At 39.1% G+C, this 16,697-nt stretch overlaps 1 protein-coding gene across 2 annotated transcripts in view; it reads right to left on the bottom strand.

The window, feature by feature from the left end:
* Window positions 1–13,120: 13,120 nt before the first annotated feature.
* Window positions 13,121–16,697, bottom strand: part of GRK4 (G protein-coupled receptor kinase 4) — a 70,029-nt gene continuing 66,452 nt past the window's right edge. Inside the window, exons 14-16 of one of the 2 annotated variants that reach the window (XM_065404697.1) lie at window positions 15,961–16,098; window positions 14,564–14,695; window positions 13,121–13,174 (exon numbers count right to left, since the gene is read on the bottom strand). In XM_065404697.1, coding sequence (XP_065260769.1) covers window positions 13,121–13,174; window positions 14,564–14,695; window positions 15,961–16,098 — 324 coding nt within the window. Of the gene's footprint in view, window positions 13,175–14,557; window positions 14,696–15,960; window positions 16,099–16,697 lie in introns of both variants that reach the window. The other variant, XM_065404698.1, reaches the window with a different exon arrangement.

Below are 16,697 nucleotides of genomic sequence, written 5' to 3' on the forward strand. Positions count from 1 at the left end.
GTCCGCTCAGCCCGCGCCGAGCACCGCAGGGGCCAAACGACCGCAGCGCCCGGGGACCGGACTCCCCCTCTTCTCCTCACAGCGCCTGAGCCGCTCGCTTGGACCCGGAGCCGCCTCCCGGCTCACAGCGCCCGGGAGCCTGGAGTCTCTCCCCTCTCAGCGCACGGGCTGCCCGCACCTGGGGCCCCGGAGACTCCCCGTTCGCCGCGCCCGGGCCGCCGCGACACTGTCCCTGCCGCCGTCGGGGTCCCCGCGCCGCCGCTCGTTACTGCAATGAATGGAGAAGACGCTGCAGGGGGCCGCGATCACTCTGAAGCCGCCGCGCCGCCATCTTGGAAACCTCCCATCATCCCCCACGCTACCCCTCCCTGCCCGGCCTAGAGCAAAGTTCCCCCACGCAGGCCACTGGGCCCGGCGCACCCGCGGGAGGGAGTGGAAAATTAAAGAGCGACAGCCTCACCCACCAATCAGAAAGGAGGCGCTCCGCCCGCTGCCCTAATCACCACTAGCGAGAGGGGAGGCCTTGGGGCAGTGTCACCGCTCAGACAAACACAAGCTTGGTTGAGGAAACACAAATTCATCCACGCTCCCTTCACCGCGCTCCGCCTCCTCTCAGGAAGATGGCTGTCAGGTCCTAGTGCCCCTTGGGTTGGGGTCAAGCTTGGGCCCGTCTGCCAGCTTCCGCCTGTCGAATGGTGCGTGCGGGCTTCGTTCCCCCAGGCTCCAGCGGAGCCTCGGGCAGAATGGTCGGGATCACGTAGAGCAGGCCCGTGGGGCAGCAGGCCCTAGCTCCCTGGGAACAGGGCACATAGAGCAACCTCCAGGTCTGTCCACACCCAGCTCTTGTGCTGCTGTTGCTACATGGGCTCAGGCACCCAGGCTTTGTCTGTCCTTTAACGCTCAGCAACACGTAAGAGGAATTAATGACAACAGGTGTGAAGTTAATGCATATTAAACCCTGGTGTGGACACTCCCATTCAGAAGCGAAGCGGACTTCATTCACATTAACTTAAGATACCATCAGAAGGGATTCAGATAAAGCAAACTAAGGCCTGGGCTACATCTAAAATTTAGGTTAACATAGTGATGTTGCTCAAGGCTGTGAACAATTTTGTGCTCTGAACGTTATAGTTACATCAACCCAACCGCTGGCCTAGACACGTCTAGGACAGTGGAAGGATTCTTCTTTCAACCAAGCTCTGCCACCTCTTGCAGAAGTGGATTATTTACTTTAGTGGTTCTCAAAAAAAAAAAAAAAAAAAAAGAACCCTTCCATGGATTTAAGAGGCATATACACTACAGCATTATAGTGGTATACCTATGCTGCTGTAGTGCAGACATATCCTAAGGTTGAATTGAATGACAGTATCCCTGTAGGTTTAATGTTCTTCACACCTTCAGTTTATCTTTATGGTTCTGAGTATCCCTGCATTAACAAGCCCTGATGCAGCTAAACTTGTTCCACCCTTGCAGGGTATAACAAACTGTTTCTAAACTGATTTAGTTAAAGTGGGACAACATGCATACACCCAAGGTCTAAGGTACATACATCTCACAGGGTATGTCTACACTGTAAGCACTACAGTGGCCCAGCTGCAGCTACTTCGCTGTAGAACTGTAACGTAGACACTTGCTACAGCACTGAAAGGGGGGTTTCCATCACTGTAGTAAATCCATCCCTGGGGAAGGCAGTAGTTAATGGAATAATTATTCTATCAACCTGAACTAGTGGTATCAATAACAGAGTTTAGGACAGCTTAACACCCCTGAGTGACATAGCTAGGTTGACCTAAGGTTTAAGAGCAGACTAGGACATGGAGTTAAGTGAAAGCAGTATAAGCAGAGCTCTGTGCTCCATCTTCCCCTTTAAACGAAAATATCAGTGAAGTAAAATTCTACATCCCTAAAAATCCTTTCACTTTTTTCAGATTCACTTTTCAGCAGTCCTTTCCTTCACTTCCTGCTTGAAAGCAGGAGCTGGGCACACTCTATTGATTATGTGTGGACCAGACAAGCTGAGCTCAGACATTGCCACAGAGAAGACAGCAGCTGCTCCTGTGGGACTACATCACCAAATGCAATCATATCAGTCCTTTGTCTCCTCCTCTAAGGGTTCAGGTAGCTGGAAGAGAGGACCAGACTGTGCTTAACACTTACAGAAACTGAGTAGGGAGAAAGGTAGGCTTGTGACTTCTCTTTGATAGCAGAGACAACAATTCTTTGAGCTCAGAAAGACACTTCTGAAAAGCAGTTTTTGACTTTGGAATGAAGAGGCACAGGTATTAAAAAACATAATTGTAAGAATATACTCAGAACTCCACAAGATCAAACAATATTTTATATATAATCTGCACACTACAAATTACACATGCTGCACACTACAAATTACACATGCCGCACACTACAAATTACACATGCCAAACACTACCTGTGCTATCAGTACTCAAAATAGTTTTACAGAACAAATACACAAGTTTCCAACAAGTGCACTTAATATACATTTACTTCCCAAGTAGTATTCCCTCTTGATTTTTATTCTGTTGAAATGGAAAAACCAATTAGGTTTCTCCACGTTTCCACTCTAATAGCACATGCACTACAGAACAAAGACATTGACCTTAGGCTAAAATGAGACATTTATTACAAGAACTCATGCTAAAAGATTGAAAAGAACCAGTGACGCATTGCCACACAGAATATTTTCATCTGAATTAGGTCCCATTTTTCTGTTTTCCCACCCCTTGTTTTGAGACAGATGCAGGTCAGAGTTAAACTAGGTTTATATTAAGACTGGACTTTACTACTGTATTTCATGCCAGCATGACATTTTGCATTCATATAGACCTCCTATTTACTTGTGTATCATTCATCCTTGTACATATTCAGCGTCACTGAATTAAAAACTTCTGCCTTCTTCAGCCTTGGCCTTTCTGAAGCTAAAACTTGTTCCAACTACCCTGATTTACATGAAGGCACCGCTCCTCTTCTTCCTATAATTTTCTGTGTCAAAGGGTACCTTTGTTCTTCTTTGCAAAATTAATTAATACTAACTTTACAACCTACTGTTGTGAAGTAGGTTTTTTTAAGTCAATACTTCTATCGCTAGAAATCTAATATTTTTGGTGAGGGGGGGGGGGAATCAATGTAGTGTTGCACTGAATTTTCCATACAGTTACAACTGCTGGCTTTAATATAACTGGTTGCTTGAACCCATTTAACTAAAATCCTTTTATTATGCAAATTAAAGTAGATAGAAAAAGTAAGGAAAAATTGATCAATGTAATAAAAATATGCAACAAAATGTATGCGACTTTTGGAAAACTAGATGCTGAAGTTTGCCTACACTAGGAAAGCTAAATGGCTAATATAATCTCCACCTGGTAAGAAAAGACTCTTTGAAATAGATTTTCACGCTGAACAAGTTAAGCCTTTTCATCTTCTCTGAGAAAGATGTTTAACACAAGATTGAAGATTCTCCAGGGCGTCTTTCTAGAGCTATATCTGAAGTTTGGGATAAAATTTTCTTATTTAGTTCTGTCCATTCTTGATCATTTAACTTCTCTTCATTACAAAGCCAGGTTTTCAGAGGTGCAGATAATTTTAGAAAGAAATTTGTGTTCATTTACTGCAGTTGCACACTGAATTGTGGTACCTGGTAAATTGTTCCAATGGTTAATTACTCTCTCCATTAAAAATATATGCCTTATTTCCAGCATGAATTTGTCTAGCTTCAACTTCCAGCTATTAGATCGTGTTATACCTTTCTCAGCTAGATTGAAGAGACATTTATTAAATGTTTCTTCCCTGTGTAGATAGATACCTATAGACCAGAGGTTCTCAAACTGTGGTCCATGGACCACCAGTGGTCCGTGAGCTCCATTCAGGTGGTCCACGGATAGTTCCCGCTAAGGTGCACACCTAGGCAGCCACACACAAGAGAATGAAGGGCCACCCACCTAATTAGTGGAGCCGTGCAGATATGGCTACACTAATTAGCTGCCTGGACCCTGGAGAAGATGCACATGTAAGGTGAGGTGGTGGCCTTGGGGTATAGGAAGTAGGTGGGAGGGGGCAGTGGGGTTGAGAAGAGGGGATGGGGTGAATTTGGGACGTGCAGGGCTGCAGTGGCCAGAGAAAGAGGTGACTTTCCCCAGGGCTGCGGCTGCCGGGGAGAGACCCCCCCTCCTTCCCAGCCCCATCTCAGGGGCTGCCGCGGCAGGGGAAGAGAGGGAACATCCATTGAATTAGAAAGGTAAGACTATTGATATTAAAATATGAGTTGTGTGCTTTTATTTGTAGAACAAAAAAACGTTAATTATTAAGGTTTTTTTATATAGCACTTTTATCCAAAGCACTTTATAATAGTTAGCTAACGGTACAAACAACATTTGGAAAGATCATTAAGTGGTCTACCGAGACCCTCAGCGATTTTCAAGTGGTCTGCAAAAAAAAAAAAAGTTTCAGAAGCACTGCTATAAACTGTACTCAAGTCACCCTTTAACAGAGGTGAAAGTGGGCCAGTACGGTGTACCGTTAAGAAGTGGCTTCCGGTACCAGCCTGTACACAGCCCCCCATTAAAGCGCTTTAACATCACTGCCCCCCCACCTGGGCCACCGATGGCGATTTAAAAGGGCCCAGGGCTCCCGGCTGCTGCTTCCATGGCAGTGGCTGGAGCCCCGGGCGGCACAGGCCAGGCAGCGTGGAAGGGGTGGCTGGGGGAGGCCAACCCCCAGCCCTGCCCCTTCTGCCTGAGGCCCCGCCCCTTCTGGGGGCCCAGAGCCAGGTCTCTGTACTGGTAAGTATTTTATCTTACTTTCACCCTTGCCCTTTAACCTTGTCTTTGTTCATCTAAATAGATTGAGCTCTTTGAGGCTATTATAAGGCATATTTTCTAATCCTTTAATCATTCTTGGGGCTCTTCTCTGAAGTTTATGACAGTCTTGAATGAAGAAACCTCACTTTTGTCAATTAAGTATTCACCAACTCATTGCTCTGACAGGATTGGCTTTAATTGTTTACTGTATTTGACTAAAACAGAAAATATTCTGTGATGGTTGAAACATTACTGTGTAATTTATTGTACAGCTATGACATTGACAAAATACTAGTTTAATTATAAAGTTGTATATAATCCTTAAAGCTGAATTGTGTTTAAGAATTCAAGAAAAAAAGGTTCCAAATCATGCCAAAATCTTCAGTTTTTCCTTCAAAGAAAAAGGTATCTTTCCTAATATACCTTTAACATAATCCCAGCATGTATACAGAGAAAGTCATTTCCAGAACATATGGACCATTGTGAATTTTGTACGTAGTAAGTGATGAAAACATGAGTTTGGCTGGAAAATAATATATACTATGTAATGATTAGATATACCACTCAATATATACAAAGTGTAAATTAAAATAGCATGATTTCCTATAATTAATTTAAATCAGATTGAGGATTTGTAAAACTAAAATTATACATTTTAACCTAAATTTCACATGTACTAAATTATAAATGCAGGGGCAAGGGGAAAATGTTCTATTGGCAGAGAAACACATTTGAAATATACAAGACTGCTATAGACAAAAAATAATGAAAAGTAACACTTAAGCAGGTATGTTAACTTCACTCACATGAATATTCCCATTGACTTCAATGGAACTATCCATGTGCTTAAAGTTAAGCATATAAAGAAGTGTTTGCAGCATCAGGTGATAAAGTTGTATTTTCATGGGAAAAAAGTTTCTCAAAGGGTATGTCTACACCACAAATTAAGGTATGATTGTAGCACAGGTAGTCATGTTAGCTTTGATCTAGCTAGCATAGTGAAGATGTGATGGCACAGATTTTTCTGAACAGGCTAGCAACCCAAGTTCATACACAGGGTCACTGGCAAGCTTGTACTGGGGTGGCTAGCCCACACTGAAGTATGTGCCACCATGTTTTCAATACGATTGTTATCCCCACTAGCTAGATTAAAGGTACAAGTATGCCTACTTGCACTACAATCACACCTTAATTTGCAGTTTAGCCATACCTACAGTGACATAAAATATTTGTCACTTCAGACCAACACTGCATAATTTTTAACAAAAAAGTTATTTACACTTTCAATCCATTAACAAAATTAACATGTTTATACATTGGCCAACATTTTCAAAATTAGGCTTCTATGCCCATATTTTCAAGAGCACATAAGTAATTTGGGAGCAAGATGTATCCCACTGACTTCAAACTATAAACCCTGCTGGAGGAGCAAAGCCAGTTTGAAGAATTTTAGCTTTCTTGACTTGTGGAAGTTCAATATATTGAAAGGTGACATTGGCTGTAAATATTGAAAGGTGATATTGGCTGTAAATATAGAAAGGGCTATTTGCTTATCTGTTTTGTGTTTGAGTATGTAGTATTATCACCATAAGGCTGTTCATGAAGACCAGGGCTCGTCTTTTTTTTTTTTTTCCTTAGTATAAATGAGCATTTTAAGTGTGAAATTTCCTCAGGTAAAAAAAAAAAGTCTCTGTAAAATCTGAAATTCTACTAACAATTGGAAACCAAACAAGTACACAACACTCACTTTCTTCAAAATTTGATATCTTAAATTGCTAAAGACCTACCAATATGTAAATAAAAATCTAATTATATTAAAATTGATTTGATTTAAAAATTATTTTATCCACCCTGCTTCCCATGGAAAACTCATTACATAGAGCAAAAGATGAGACTACAGGACATATGATCTATTTATGTGGCAGTGTTTTGCTTTTATTTCAATAATAAAAAATGCTTGATAGAACGTAAAGCTGCTGATACAAGAACACTTTAGTGGTTGGAAGACACTTTTATAACTTATGTTGCTCACATTTAGCAATGAAAATGGTTATATTTTGAACAATAATTCTGATATATTGACATCATTATACAAAGAAGAAAGGAGATCTACCTACACGTGCTCAAAACTTAGTAAATTTCTCCATGTGGACAATACAATAAATATGGACATTGTGCAGACATTCCTAAGAGATAACATTACCATCAGAAAGCATCCAGATCATTCAAGTCAGACAGAACCAGAATTCAGTTTAATGCTGCTTCTATTAATGTATTAGAAGAAGCTGTTGTGCTGATAGGTCAACTGTGTAACAAAAGAAAGTTACTCAAGTTTTTCTGGAAACAAATACAGCTCTTCATACAGTTGCTCACTTAATATTAAGTTCATGTTACAGAACTAAAACAAAGATCTAATGTCTCTGTTGACATGTTTCTAGAATCATGTGAACAGTACTTTTTGATTTCATTAGTCACCCAATGCGAAATTTCTCTACACTGTGCAAAGTTGGATTCAGCATTTATAATGCAGTCCCAACAAATACCACATTGGAACCAATTGGCACACTTTAATTAGTTTCACCCTTTAAGAATCACTGTCAGTATGTATTATTTTCTGGAAAGTCTATGCCTGGTTTCTCAAATTAGTCAAGTTTTCCACTGAACTAAAGCAATTATCTTACATATATGGAAATAGGGCTACATAACTAAAGCTTGTAACTAACTTGAGGAAAATACGCAGCATTCACCAATAGCTACTACATTATGTTACCTGAGATACCACAATTTTTTCATATACTGTGGTGTAGTAATTTTAAGTGCTGACTTTTTAAATGGAGACTTTTGTATAGGTATTGTGAACACAGACATATAGTGCTATATCAACAACTAACAACAAAAAAGCAGAACTCTTTATAGAAACAAAGACAGCCTGAGACATAAAGACTCCATTTTGTTGGTCACAGGATAGGATAATGAAAACTTTTGAGTTACTAGCACATTATTTCACTGCTTTGAAAATACAAGCTAAATATGTATATTTGCATATGGACATTAAGAAATTAAGGACCTACAGGGACAAATACTAGAGAACACAAAACAAAGACAAAGCGGACTGATTATGTTCTCATACTGGTGTAACTCTGCTGAAATCAATTACACAATATAAGAACACAATTAGGCCCAATATTTTAGATCCGTAGCTTGCCATTATTATAGCCTTGTGAGTAACACAGGGGTTTTGAATCTGATCTCATGTATACCAGCTTTACATGGAAGTAACTCACTCATTGACTACAATGGAGTTATTCCTAATCTACAACAGTGTAAGATTGGAATTTGCTTTGGCTTTTGTACAACTTCATGGTAAAAGCTAAAGGGATATGTTCATATAAACAAACAGAACTCTTTAGTCCTTCCCTCCTTTATTTGTCATGAAGTTCTACATACTGCATGAGCTGTGAATCAAGGCAAAGTTCACAGCAAAAAATTGTAATTTACCACACCATGAGTATTCTGCCTTCAGTGCTTTTCAAAATTTACCTCCAAGAAGTGTTAAAACAAGCGATTCAATGAGAACATTAATCAATATTACTACCTCATGATAACAGAGGAAGATGATAATATCAATATACCATATGTAAACGGGTTACATTTATACTTATGGTTTGTGGCTTTCTAATTCATGAATGGAATCACATTAGGCAATATCTATTCACTAGTATTTGGTCATGTTTTATGTCTTCTTAGTTACTTTTACTATCTTAGATGTTTGCAATGGTGACAGTTTTAGTTTACTGATTCCTTATATAAAGTGCTGAGGCTAGTGCTCTGCCATGGTAAATGACCCAAAAGTCAGACTGCTCACTGAATAAGAGGCAAAAAGACAAATTAATGTCTTTTGTCACAAAATGTCAATTTAAACTCACTGAAACGTGACCTAGGCCCTAATCTTGGCAACACTTATGCATGTGTTTAACTTTACTGCTTTGAGCAGTCCCAATGGGGAAACTCGGAAGCTTAGCATATGCATAAGTGTTTATAGAAACAGGACATAAAAGTAAAACCAGTTAGAACCATTTTCCCTTGCTTTCCCACTAGAGCCCCAACCCTGCTCCGACTGAAGTCATCAGTAAAACTTCTACTGACTTAAATGGCACAAGATCAGGCCCTCAGTGCACAGAAGTAGCATGGGAAGATGGGCAGGCAAGAGATTCTAAATGCTGCCTTTATGGCACAATTTGCTTGTCTCTGCAAAGGCAGCAGGGACAGAAGCACTGTACAGATCCCTCTATAGTACTGGATTTCCATCTATCTCTACCTCCCTTTGTAGATTGAGTCACCAAATTTAAAACTTAAAGTTCTTAGTAAAATTGATTCAACTGTTCATTATTACATCCACCTATCTACAACCCAAAGTCTCAGAAATCATGGATAAAACGTTAAAAATCTATGACTCCCTCATGGCAAAAAATGCAGCCTTCACTGTAGGCGAAATTCATTAGTACGATCGTGCTGTTGTATGCCACTCTGGTGATGCAAAGCAGCTGCAAACCCAATTTAAGTGGTCAGTTACACCATATTTTCAGCTGCTTTGTATTGCTTGAATGGCATAAAGTAGCCAGAATGCACTAGTGAATTTGGCCCTATAAATATATATTTTTAAATGTACTTTGCAAACAATAAGAGTGCAATAATGCACAAGTTAAACAAATTTAATGAATGCTCAAATAAATTTAATTTACTGCTTCGGTAAGTGAAAGAGGTGTTCATTTGGAAAGCTATGAAAATTTCACAATTTATCTGACAAGACACAGCAGGCTTTGGGGTAAGGGAAAAAAGATGCTACTTCTCACTTCAGATAAAATGAGATATAGCATCTTCCATCCACAGATCTCACAAGCATTACAATGTTAGACCTCAACACTCCTTTACAGTAGATAGCATGCACATTTTAGAGATGTTCATACACATTAGTGATTTGCTAAAGGTCAAATGCTGACATAGCTAGGAATAAAACCCAGGAATCTTGACAGCTAGACCCTTGGTCAATACATTAGACTTTAGATAAAACTCCCATTTATAAAAACAATATTCTGTTGCTTGTCAAGAATGCCCCTTTACCAATGGCCTAAAATTTCCACAGGTATGTGTTGGTCCATATGAAGAATTAAGAATGAGCACATCAATGGGTGGGAGTGCAGTAGGAAGTAGCAGTAACGTTCATCTGATTGAGATGTTAAAAACTAGAACATACTACCGCCAATTTTTTTTGAAAGGTTGCTTGTAAACATAGCCTCTCTCTGAGGGAGGCCCAACACTGGACAGGGCATGCTCCCAGCCAACTGGGGTCATGAATTGTCAGTCTGAGTGAGGAACTGCAATTTTTTTTTCTTAATTGGTGGAACTGAGAGAACAGAAGCATGGTTTAGGTTACAATTGCCCTAATTTTGAAGCTTTGCTCATACAGATACTTTTTTAGTTACACCACAAGGTCCAAATTCTGCAGGGGTGCATGAGCACAGGTCCCACTGAAGTCAATGGAAGCCTTGCATGCATCTTGCATTGTTTTCCTGTACTTAGGTGAGTAATGACTAAGAACTCTGATTATTGAGAAGGGTTGTTATCACTTGCTATTTATTGTGGATTAGTTATAAGAAGTCACTGGTGTACTTTCTGCAAATCTTTCAGTTCTCCAACATTTTTAGCACTCTTATTTCCTTAGCTGCTGTCCTGTGTTATGGAAATAGAACTTTCTGTTTAGATTAGATAGAATAAGGGTGTTATAGTAGTTGATTTCCTAATTAAGGTATTGTCTATATAAAAAAGATAATATCCTTGACATGCATGGCAAATAAAAATATACTATTTTCTTTAATCTGTTTAAAGCTGATACCTGTGGTCTCATCATTTAAAACCACTCAGGCTGGGGCCATGGTATTCTTGCCCAAATTGCTCTAAGCTGCTATTAAGTCCATATGTCACTCCATATGTCCGCTGTTGTTACTGTTACCTTTGTATCACTACACTAAACACCAGAAGTTTTATATTAATCAAATTAGAGAAGCAATACCACTGTTCTCTATCTGGTAAATGTCCCAAATTCTCCAGTGGTTATGCCCTTACTCCTATACCCCTAGCCTCTCTGTCTACCTCTGCTTTTATGTGCACCATCCCAGCTCATGCTCATTCTCCATCTGAGTCAATCCAACCTCCCATCCCCTGGCTCCTGTCCCACTCCTCCTCTGCTTCCCCAAGACTCTGGTTCCTGCAACCCCCTCACATTCTTTCTTGCCCCATTTCCCACTTCTGTGCATTCCAATGCAGCCATTTCCTCCTTCTCCATACTACCTGGGTGCCAGCAATTGGAATATTGAGAGCACAGGAGAGTCTCCCTGATCTCAGATCATGTGCCCATGGGTTACAACTACCCCCCACAGCCAGGAGCAGCATTTGCAGGAAAAGTCCTGTTCTGAGCCTTGGGTTGAAGCATGCTCAGTTGCTCTGTGCAAATGACATAAATGCAGTGCAGTTGTCACACAGAAGCTGTGAGGGGAATGGAGCATGCTCAGTGCAGATGGAATCTTCAGAAAATTTAGCTGGCAAGCAAGTCTCTGAGCATGCACAAACTTCAATTTGGTTTTATCACTTGGTCAAATTTGGAAAGGTTTTTCTGGGGATGGTAAAGGCACACCCCTGACTCTGGGGTAAACTCCCCTGCCCAAATTTCAAGTTCCTGATCCAACGTGTGGAAGCATTACAGCCTCTCAATGAAATAGTTGTAAGAATATTTTTAACATGGGCAAAATGTGTTGTTTGGACCTTAATGTGATCTTAGAAACATCTGAACAATTTTAGTAGGTAGGTAGGTAGAGTCAGGCAGACATCTGGGATGGATAGCTTCAGCCAAGAAGGTTAAAATTTGGCAAAGTTATAAGCAACAAAAAACTGGGTCTTATAATGGGAAGTCTTGAGCAATCATATCTACAGGCAGCAGTACCAGTTCCACCTTTAAGAAAGAATATCAGTGGGACTTGGTTCTTAGGGAATTATTCTTTTTTGATGAGTTTAAGAGTTCATACAGAAAGATTCTTAATTATTAGTTTTATTTTTACTCAGTAGTCATGATCACAGTCAATGCTGTAACCAAAATGTAAGAATCTACAATAGCAATAAGCAAGGAGGTATTGTGTGGTAGATCAGATCATACCATTTTTCGAGATTCCAACTTACCAACCCTTGCTATAAAATGAAAGCCTATAGCAAGGAGTTGGCTAACAATCTCAGGGAAAAAAGTTCTGTCCACAGTGCTAAGGGAAATTCTGTTAGCAATAACCGTGAAACATTCAAAACATAGTCAAGTTGTATAGCTGGCATGGTTCTGATTCCAGTGTAGATAAAGGCCTTACTCAGATAAGCTATAGCTAGAGTGGGGAGGGGGAAAGCTATGGACCAAAAGCATAAATTACTACTTCTAAAAAATCTGGAATTCCTGTTGTGTTCACTCCTGACAAAGATATGAATAGAAAGGCAATTATTCTAAAAAGATACAGAGAAACCATTTCATCTTTCTGATAAATGGGGGAAAATATATATACTTAGTCAGAAATCTATTACTATCTCCTGATATCAACATTTGGAGAAATTAAGTTTGTTTAAAAAATAAGGCATTACATATTACACACAATATACAAAACAGGAACAACTTGAGACAAACAAATAGTCTTTAAATCCCAACTTGTAAAAAGTATTTTACAGAAACTGGTCACAGTGCACTGAACTCATTCCTTCTTTTCCTAGCAGTTTCATTTTAAATGACTTGGGAACTATAGTAGAGTGCAATCTGACAGCAAACAGAAATGAAGTGCTATTTACACCAGAAATATTAATACTAATCAGTATAACAAGTCTGCTGTTGAGAACAAACCTAAATAATATTCTGAGGAATAAGAAACAGTGCCTTTCAGTAGAGTTGCCAGGAACAACAACAACATAATCCCCAAAGCCAAGTAACATCCATATCACAGATAGCATAAGTTTCTGTACTTTAAAACCCTTAAGTATTTCCAGCTTCATTCCAATTAAAATACATAATATATCACACATACATGCTTACACTTAAGTGGCACTCATGACTTTTGTACAATAAAGATTTAGTGAAAATATACATCTTGACACTTAAAACTAAAGTACAAATATACAATATCTGTAAGCCCATACATAATTTTTTACATTTATAATACACTTTACATAGATAAAAACATTCAGAGTTCACTCATCCTTTTATTTTTTGGCTACAATTCTCTGATTTAGAGTCTAGAGAACTCCTCTTCATCATCAATGTAACCAGATTTAAAACAGACCTGAGAAAGAGACAAGACAAAATGGCTGCATTTAGTTAAATAAGTGCAAAGCAAAACTGTGGTCAAAAGACCAACATTTTGACTGCAGCCATGCTAGCCTAGGAACTATTGGTACATTTGCAAATTATTTTTCATTCACTAGCTGGGATAACACAGTGCCTGCAAAAGCTGAAAACAGTATTTTGTTATGTAGTCTCCTGTGGATCAGCCAGAGATAACTGTACTGGATGAATCAGTAACAAAATGTCATATTACTGTATAAATTAACCTACATATTTTGGTTCTATGTTTCAAGGCCTTAGTGAATTTTCTGATACTCGGACAGTGTAGGGATTAAAATATTTCTTCTTTTATATTTCTCATAAGAATAATTGAATGTCCACATTCAATATAAACAGTTTCAAATCAAAATAATGCAGATGTCTAGTCTTCCCTCAGTGTAGCTATCTAGCTCTCAATAACTTAAATGGGAATCATTCATAGGCATCCAAAGACTAGATTCCTGAATAAGGTATAGGCAGGTAACACATCATTCCTATGTTAAAAACAAACTGGAAATTTTCTTATAGGTATAGATCAAATATATTTTCTAAAAATGGTACTCTGTTGTTTTTCCTTGTTTAAAAAGTCTTTTTTATCGTAACCAAAAGGTCAGTTCACACCAACATTCAAATGCCCAATCGATGACAAAAATGTTTAATGTGCTATTATAATGCACAGCTATAATGTGGATGCTTCATGATTTGTTCCTAGCAATTTAAAATAATTAAATCTCTATTGAAAGCCAACATTATTTCTATGGTTCTTTACTGGGATGAACTCATCCTTCCCAAAACAATTTCAATCTGAATTTGTATATGCAGAGCAAACAAAATTGTATATGCTGGTCTGCATGTGAAACACACTAGTAAACAGCCTATTTTGGTCAAATATATATGCAAGTAGACTATATTAAAACAACCTATGTTTCTCATGTCTTTTATGGTAAATATTTTGAGGTGCGATTCCTAAAGATTGCTCAATTTTAAGATATTTTAATATATTTATTAAACATTAGGTCTTAGAAGTGGAGTCAACTTGCTCACTGGGGAACCCATGTATATCTATACCATCTCCCAAACAACAACTTATCTCAAAATATACACACACCCCTAAAATATCCTGATGTTTGTCTCCTAACATTTCTTCTTCAGAGTCACTGTCCATTCAGTGATCATATCAGACATCTACAGTTTTGATGATTTTTTTCCATTATAAGACTTTTTTATAAATAGTGAGAGACTGTCATTTGATAAACATTTTAAATTAATTTAAAAAGCAAAGGCAAAAAAGTATTATATATTTGTATTGTAAAAGAAAAAAACAAAAAGCCATAGGTAGTACTCTTACCCCTCCCATGAAGAGTCTGTGAAAGAAGCCTCTCTTTGGTCTAGGAGTATCTTTGCTCATATCTAGGTCTCGTGACAAAGTGACATCAGTTTCATATATATTGACCTCTTGAAAGCATTCTGTTTCAATCATCTACATGGAAAGAGAAGATACACAAATGAAAAACTCAGTCATATAAAGACCCCCAGACATTATTCCAGTTCATGCAAGATGCATAACAACTGGATTCTTTGCTAAACCAGGGCCACACAGAGGAAGACACAAAATAGCTTTAACCACCTTTGTGCAACCTAAAAGGTATTTTATTTTACAATTAGCTTCTCTCAGTCCCGGAAAGCCAACACAGCTGACAGGGATCAGCAGGACACAGCTGTTTCTCTAGCCACACCCTCTCTATTGCACAGGCAAGTCCACTAAATTTATGGCTGCTTTGTGACAGTGATCATGCAAAAAGCAGAGACAGCATAGCCATAAATCTGGGCCCTTATGTGAAGAGACTAAGACCAGCTTTCTATAATTCTTGTTTGAAACATAACATAAAAGCACTCTTATAAGAGTGCCCCACATCCCTCCGCCCCAACACACACACACACTTTGCTGCTGAATTTCCATTGCCCAAACTGCAACATGCACAACTTCTTGAACTGGATTTAATCCATGCCAATACATAAACATGGATATCTCTTTCTCCCATCTTCTGTTTCAGGGCAGCCTAACCTGGAGTAGGTGAAGCTGGATATGCAATCTCATTAATTACAATCAATCCAGTGTGCCAGCCACATTGGTAGGGGGAATTAACTCTATACATAGTCCTAAATGAATTCATTCATTAGTCAGTTTGGGATACTTATTTAGGAAGCAATATCTAGTAATGTTTGATTAAAGTAATAACTGCTTGTTCTGAAAACCTAGAGCAAGGATAGTCCACAGAGTTTCACTGTGGCTCCTGGCTGCTCTCAACATGAATACACAGGTATGATCTATTTGAGACCCCTGTAATAACAGCTAACGTTGAGTAAATTTATTTTTTTGTACTTTGAATGGCACTCATTCAGGTCCCACTGCTTTGAATGATAATATTAGAAATCTTTCAGAGACAGGATCAAAACAAGAAGTGTGCTCATTGTAGCGGATGCTATTGTTTTCTGGGCAGCATTCACTAAAGCATAGGGTGATTCAGCTTCCATCTGTTCAATTTTATGCAAGTTAAGTGTGGTCCTTGGGCTCCTGTCAAATCGTCAATGGGGCTGTTAGTTGGGAACATTCTGGAGCAAATACCTGAAGTAAAAAGGAAGTTTCATCATAAAGCCTGGTTAAGGAAAATTAAACAGTTTTGTATTTTTTAATGTTTATTATTGTTACACTAACACAAACAGGACTTGTTCAAAGTACAGTACCTCATTTTGCCAAGGGATTGAGACGCAACCTGTAACAAATTTGGAATAGAAGTCATCATCTGTAGTATCCAGGTTCACTCCTTTTACTGTGGAGAATTGCTCTATATCCAAGACATCCTTACAATACACTGCACGTGGCTGCAATATGAAACAATGATTGATTCTTTGACAGAATTTTTATTTTCAGAGAAAACTGGGCAATTAAAAAAAAAAAAATCTTAGGTTCACATTGTTGCCTATTCACTATTTATTTACCTGAACACCAAAAGGATACTACTACACCCTCTAGCCTAGTACTGCTTAACAAGTGGTGTGAGACCTGTAGGGGGTCATGAAATGACACCCAGTGGGTTGCATGCAACGAAGAGCAGCAAAATTAATGGTCACTAGGACCCAGGGGGAGCCCTGACAGAGAAAGGAAATACTATAGCAACTTGGTCCCTCTCACATCCTGAGGCTGTGGCAGTTGACTCCTGCTCTGCCCACTGACTCCCAATCCCAGGGAAGTTTCTCAGTGCCCAACCTTCATTTGTCAGGGTAGGGGAAGTAGTGATTTAAAGAGCTGGGGACCAACTTCACAGCCCCTTGGAGCTGTACTTGGACATGGGTCTCAAAACCCTTTACAAAAGGAAGTGCCATATAAACAGCTAAATATCATCATTAGACAACACTGAATTACATTTGCATTATGTTGCCCATTTAAATAATTTTGTCAGGACTCTCTGGAGATAGGGCTC

The sequence above is a fragment of the Emys orbicularis genome, chromosome 5, assembly GCF_028017835.1.
Source record: "Emys orbicularis isolate rEmyOrb1 chromosome 5, rEmyOrb1.hap1, whole genome shotgun sequence".
Taxonomy (NCBI): Eukaryota; Metazoa; Chordata; order Testudines; family Emydidae; genus Emys; species Emys orbicularis.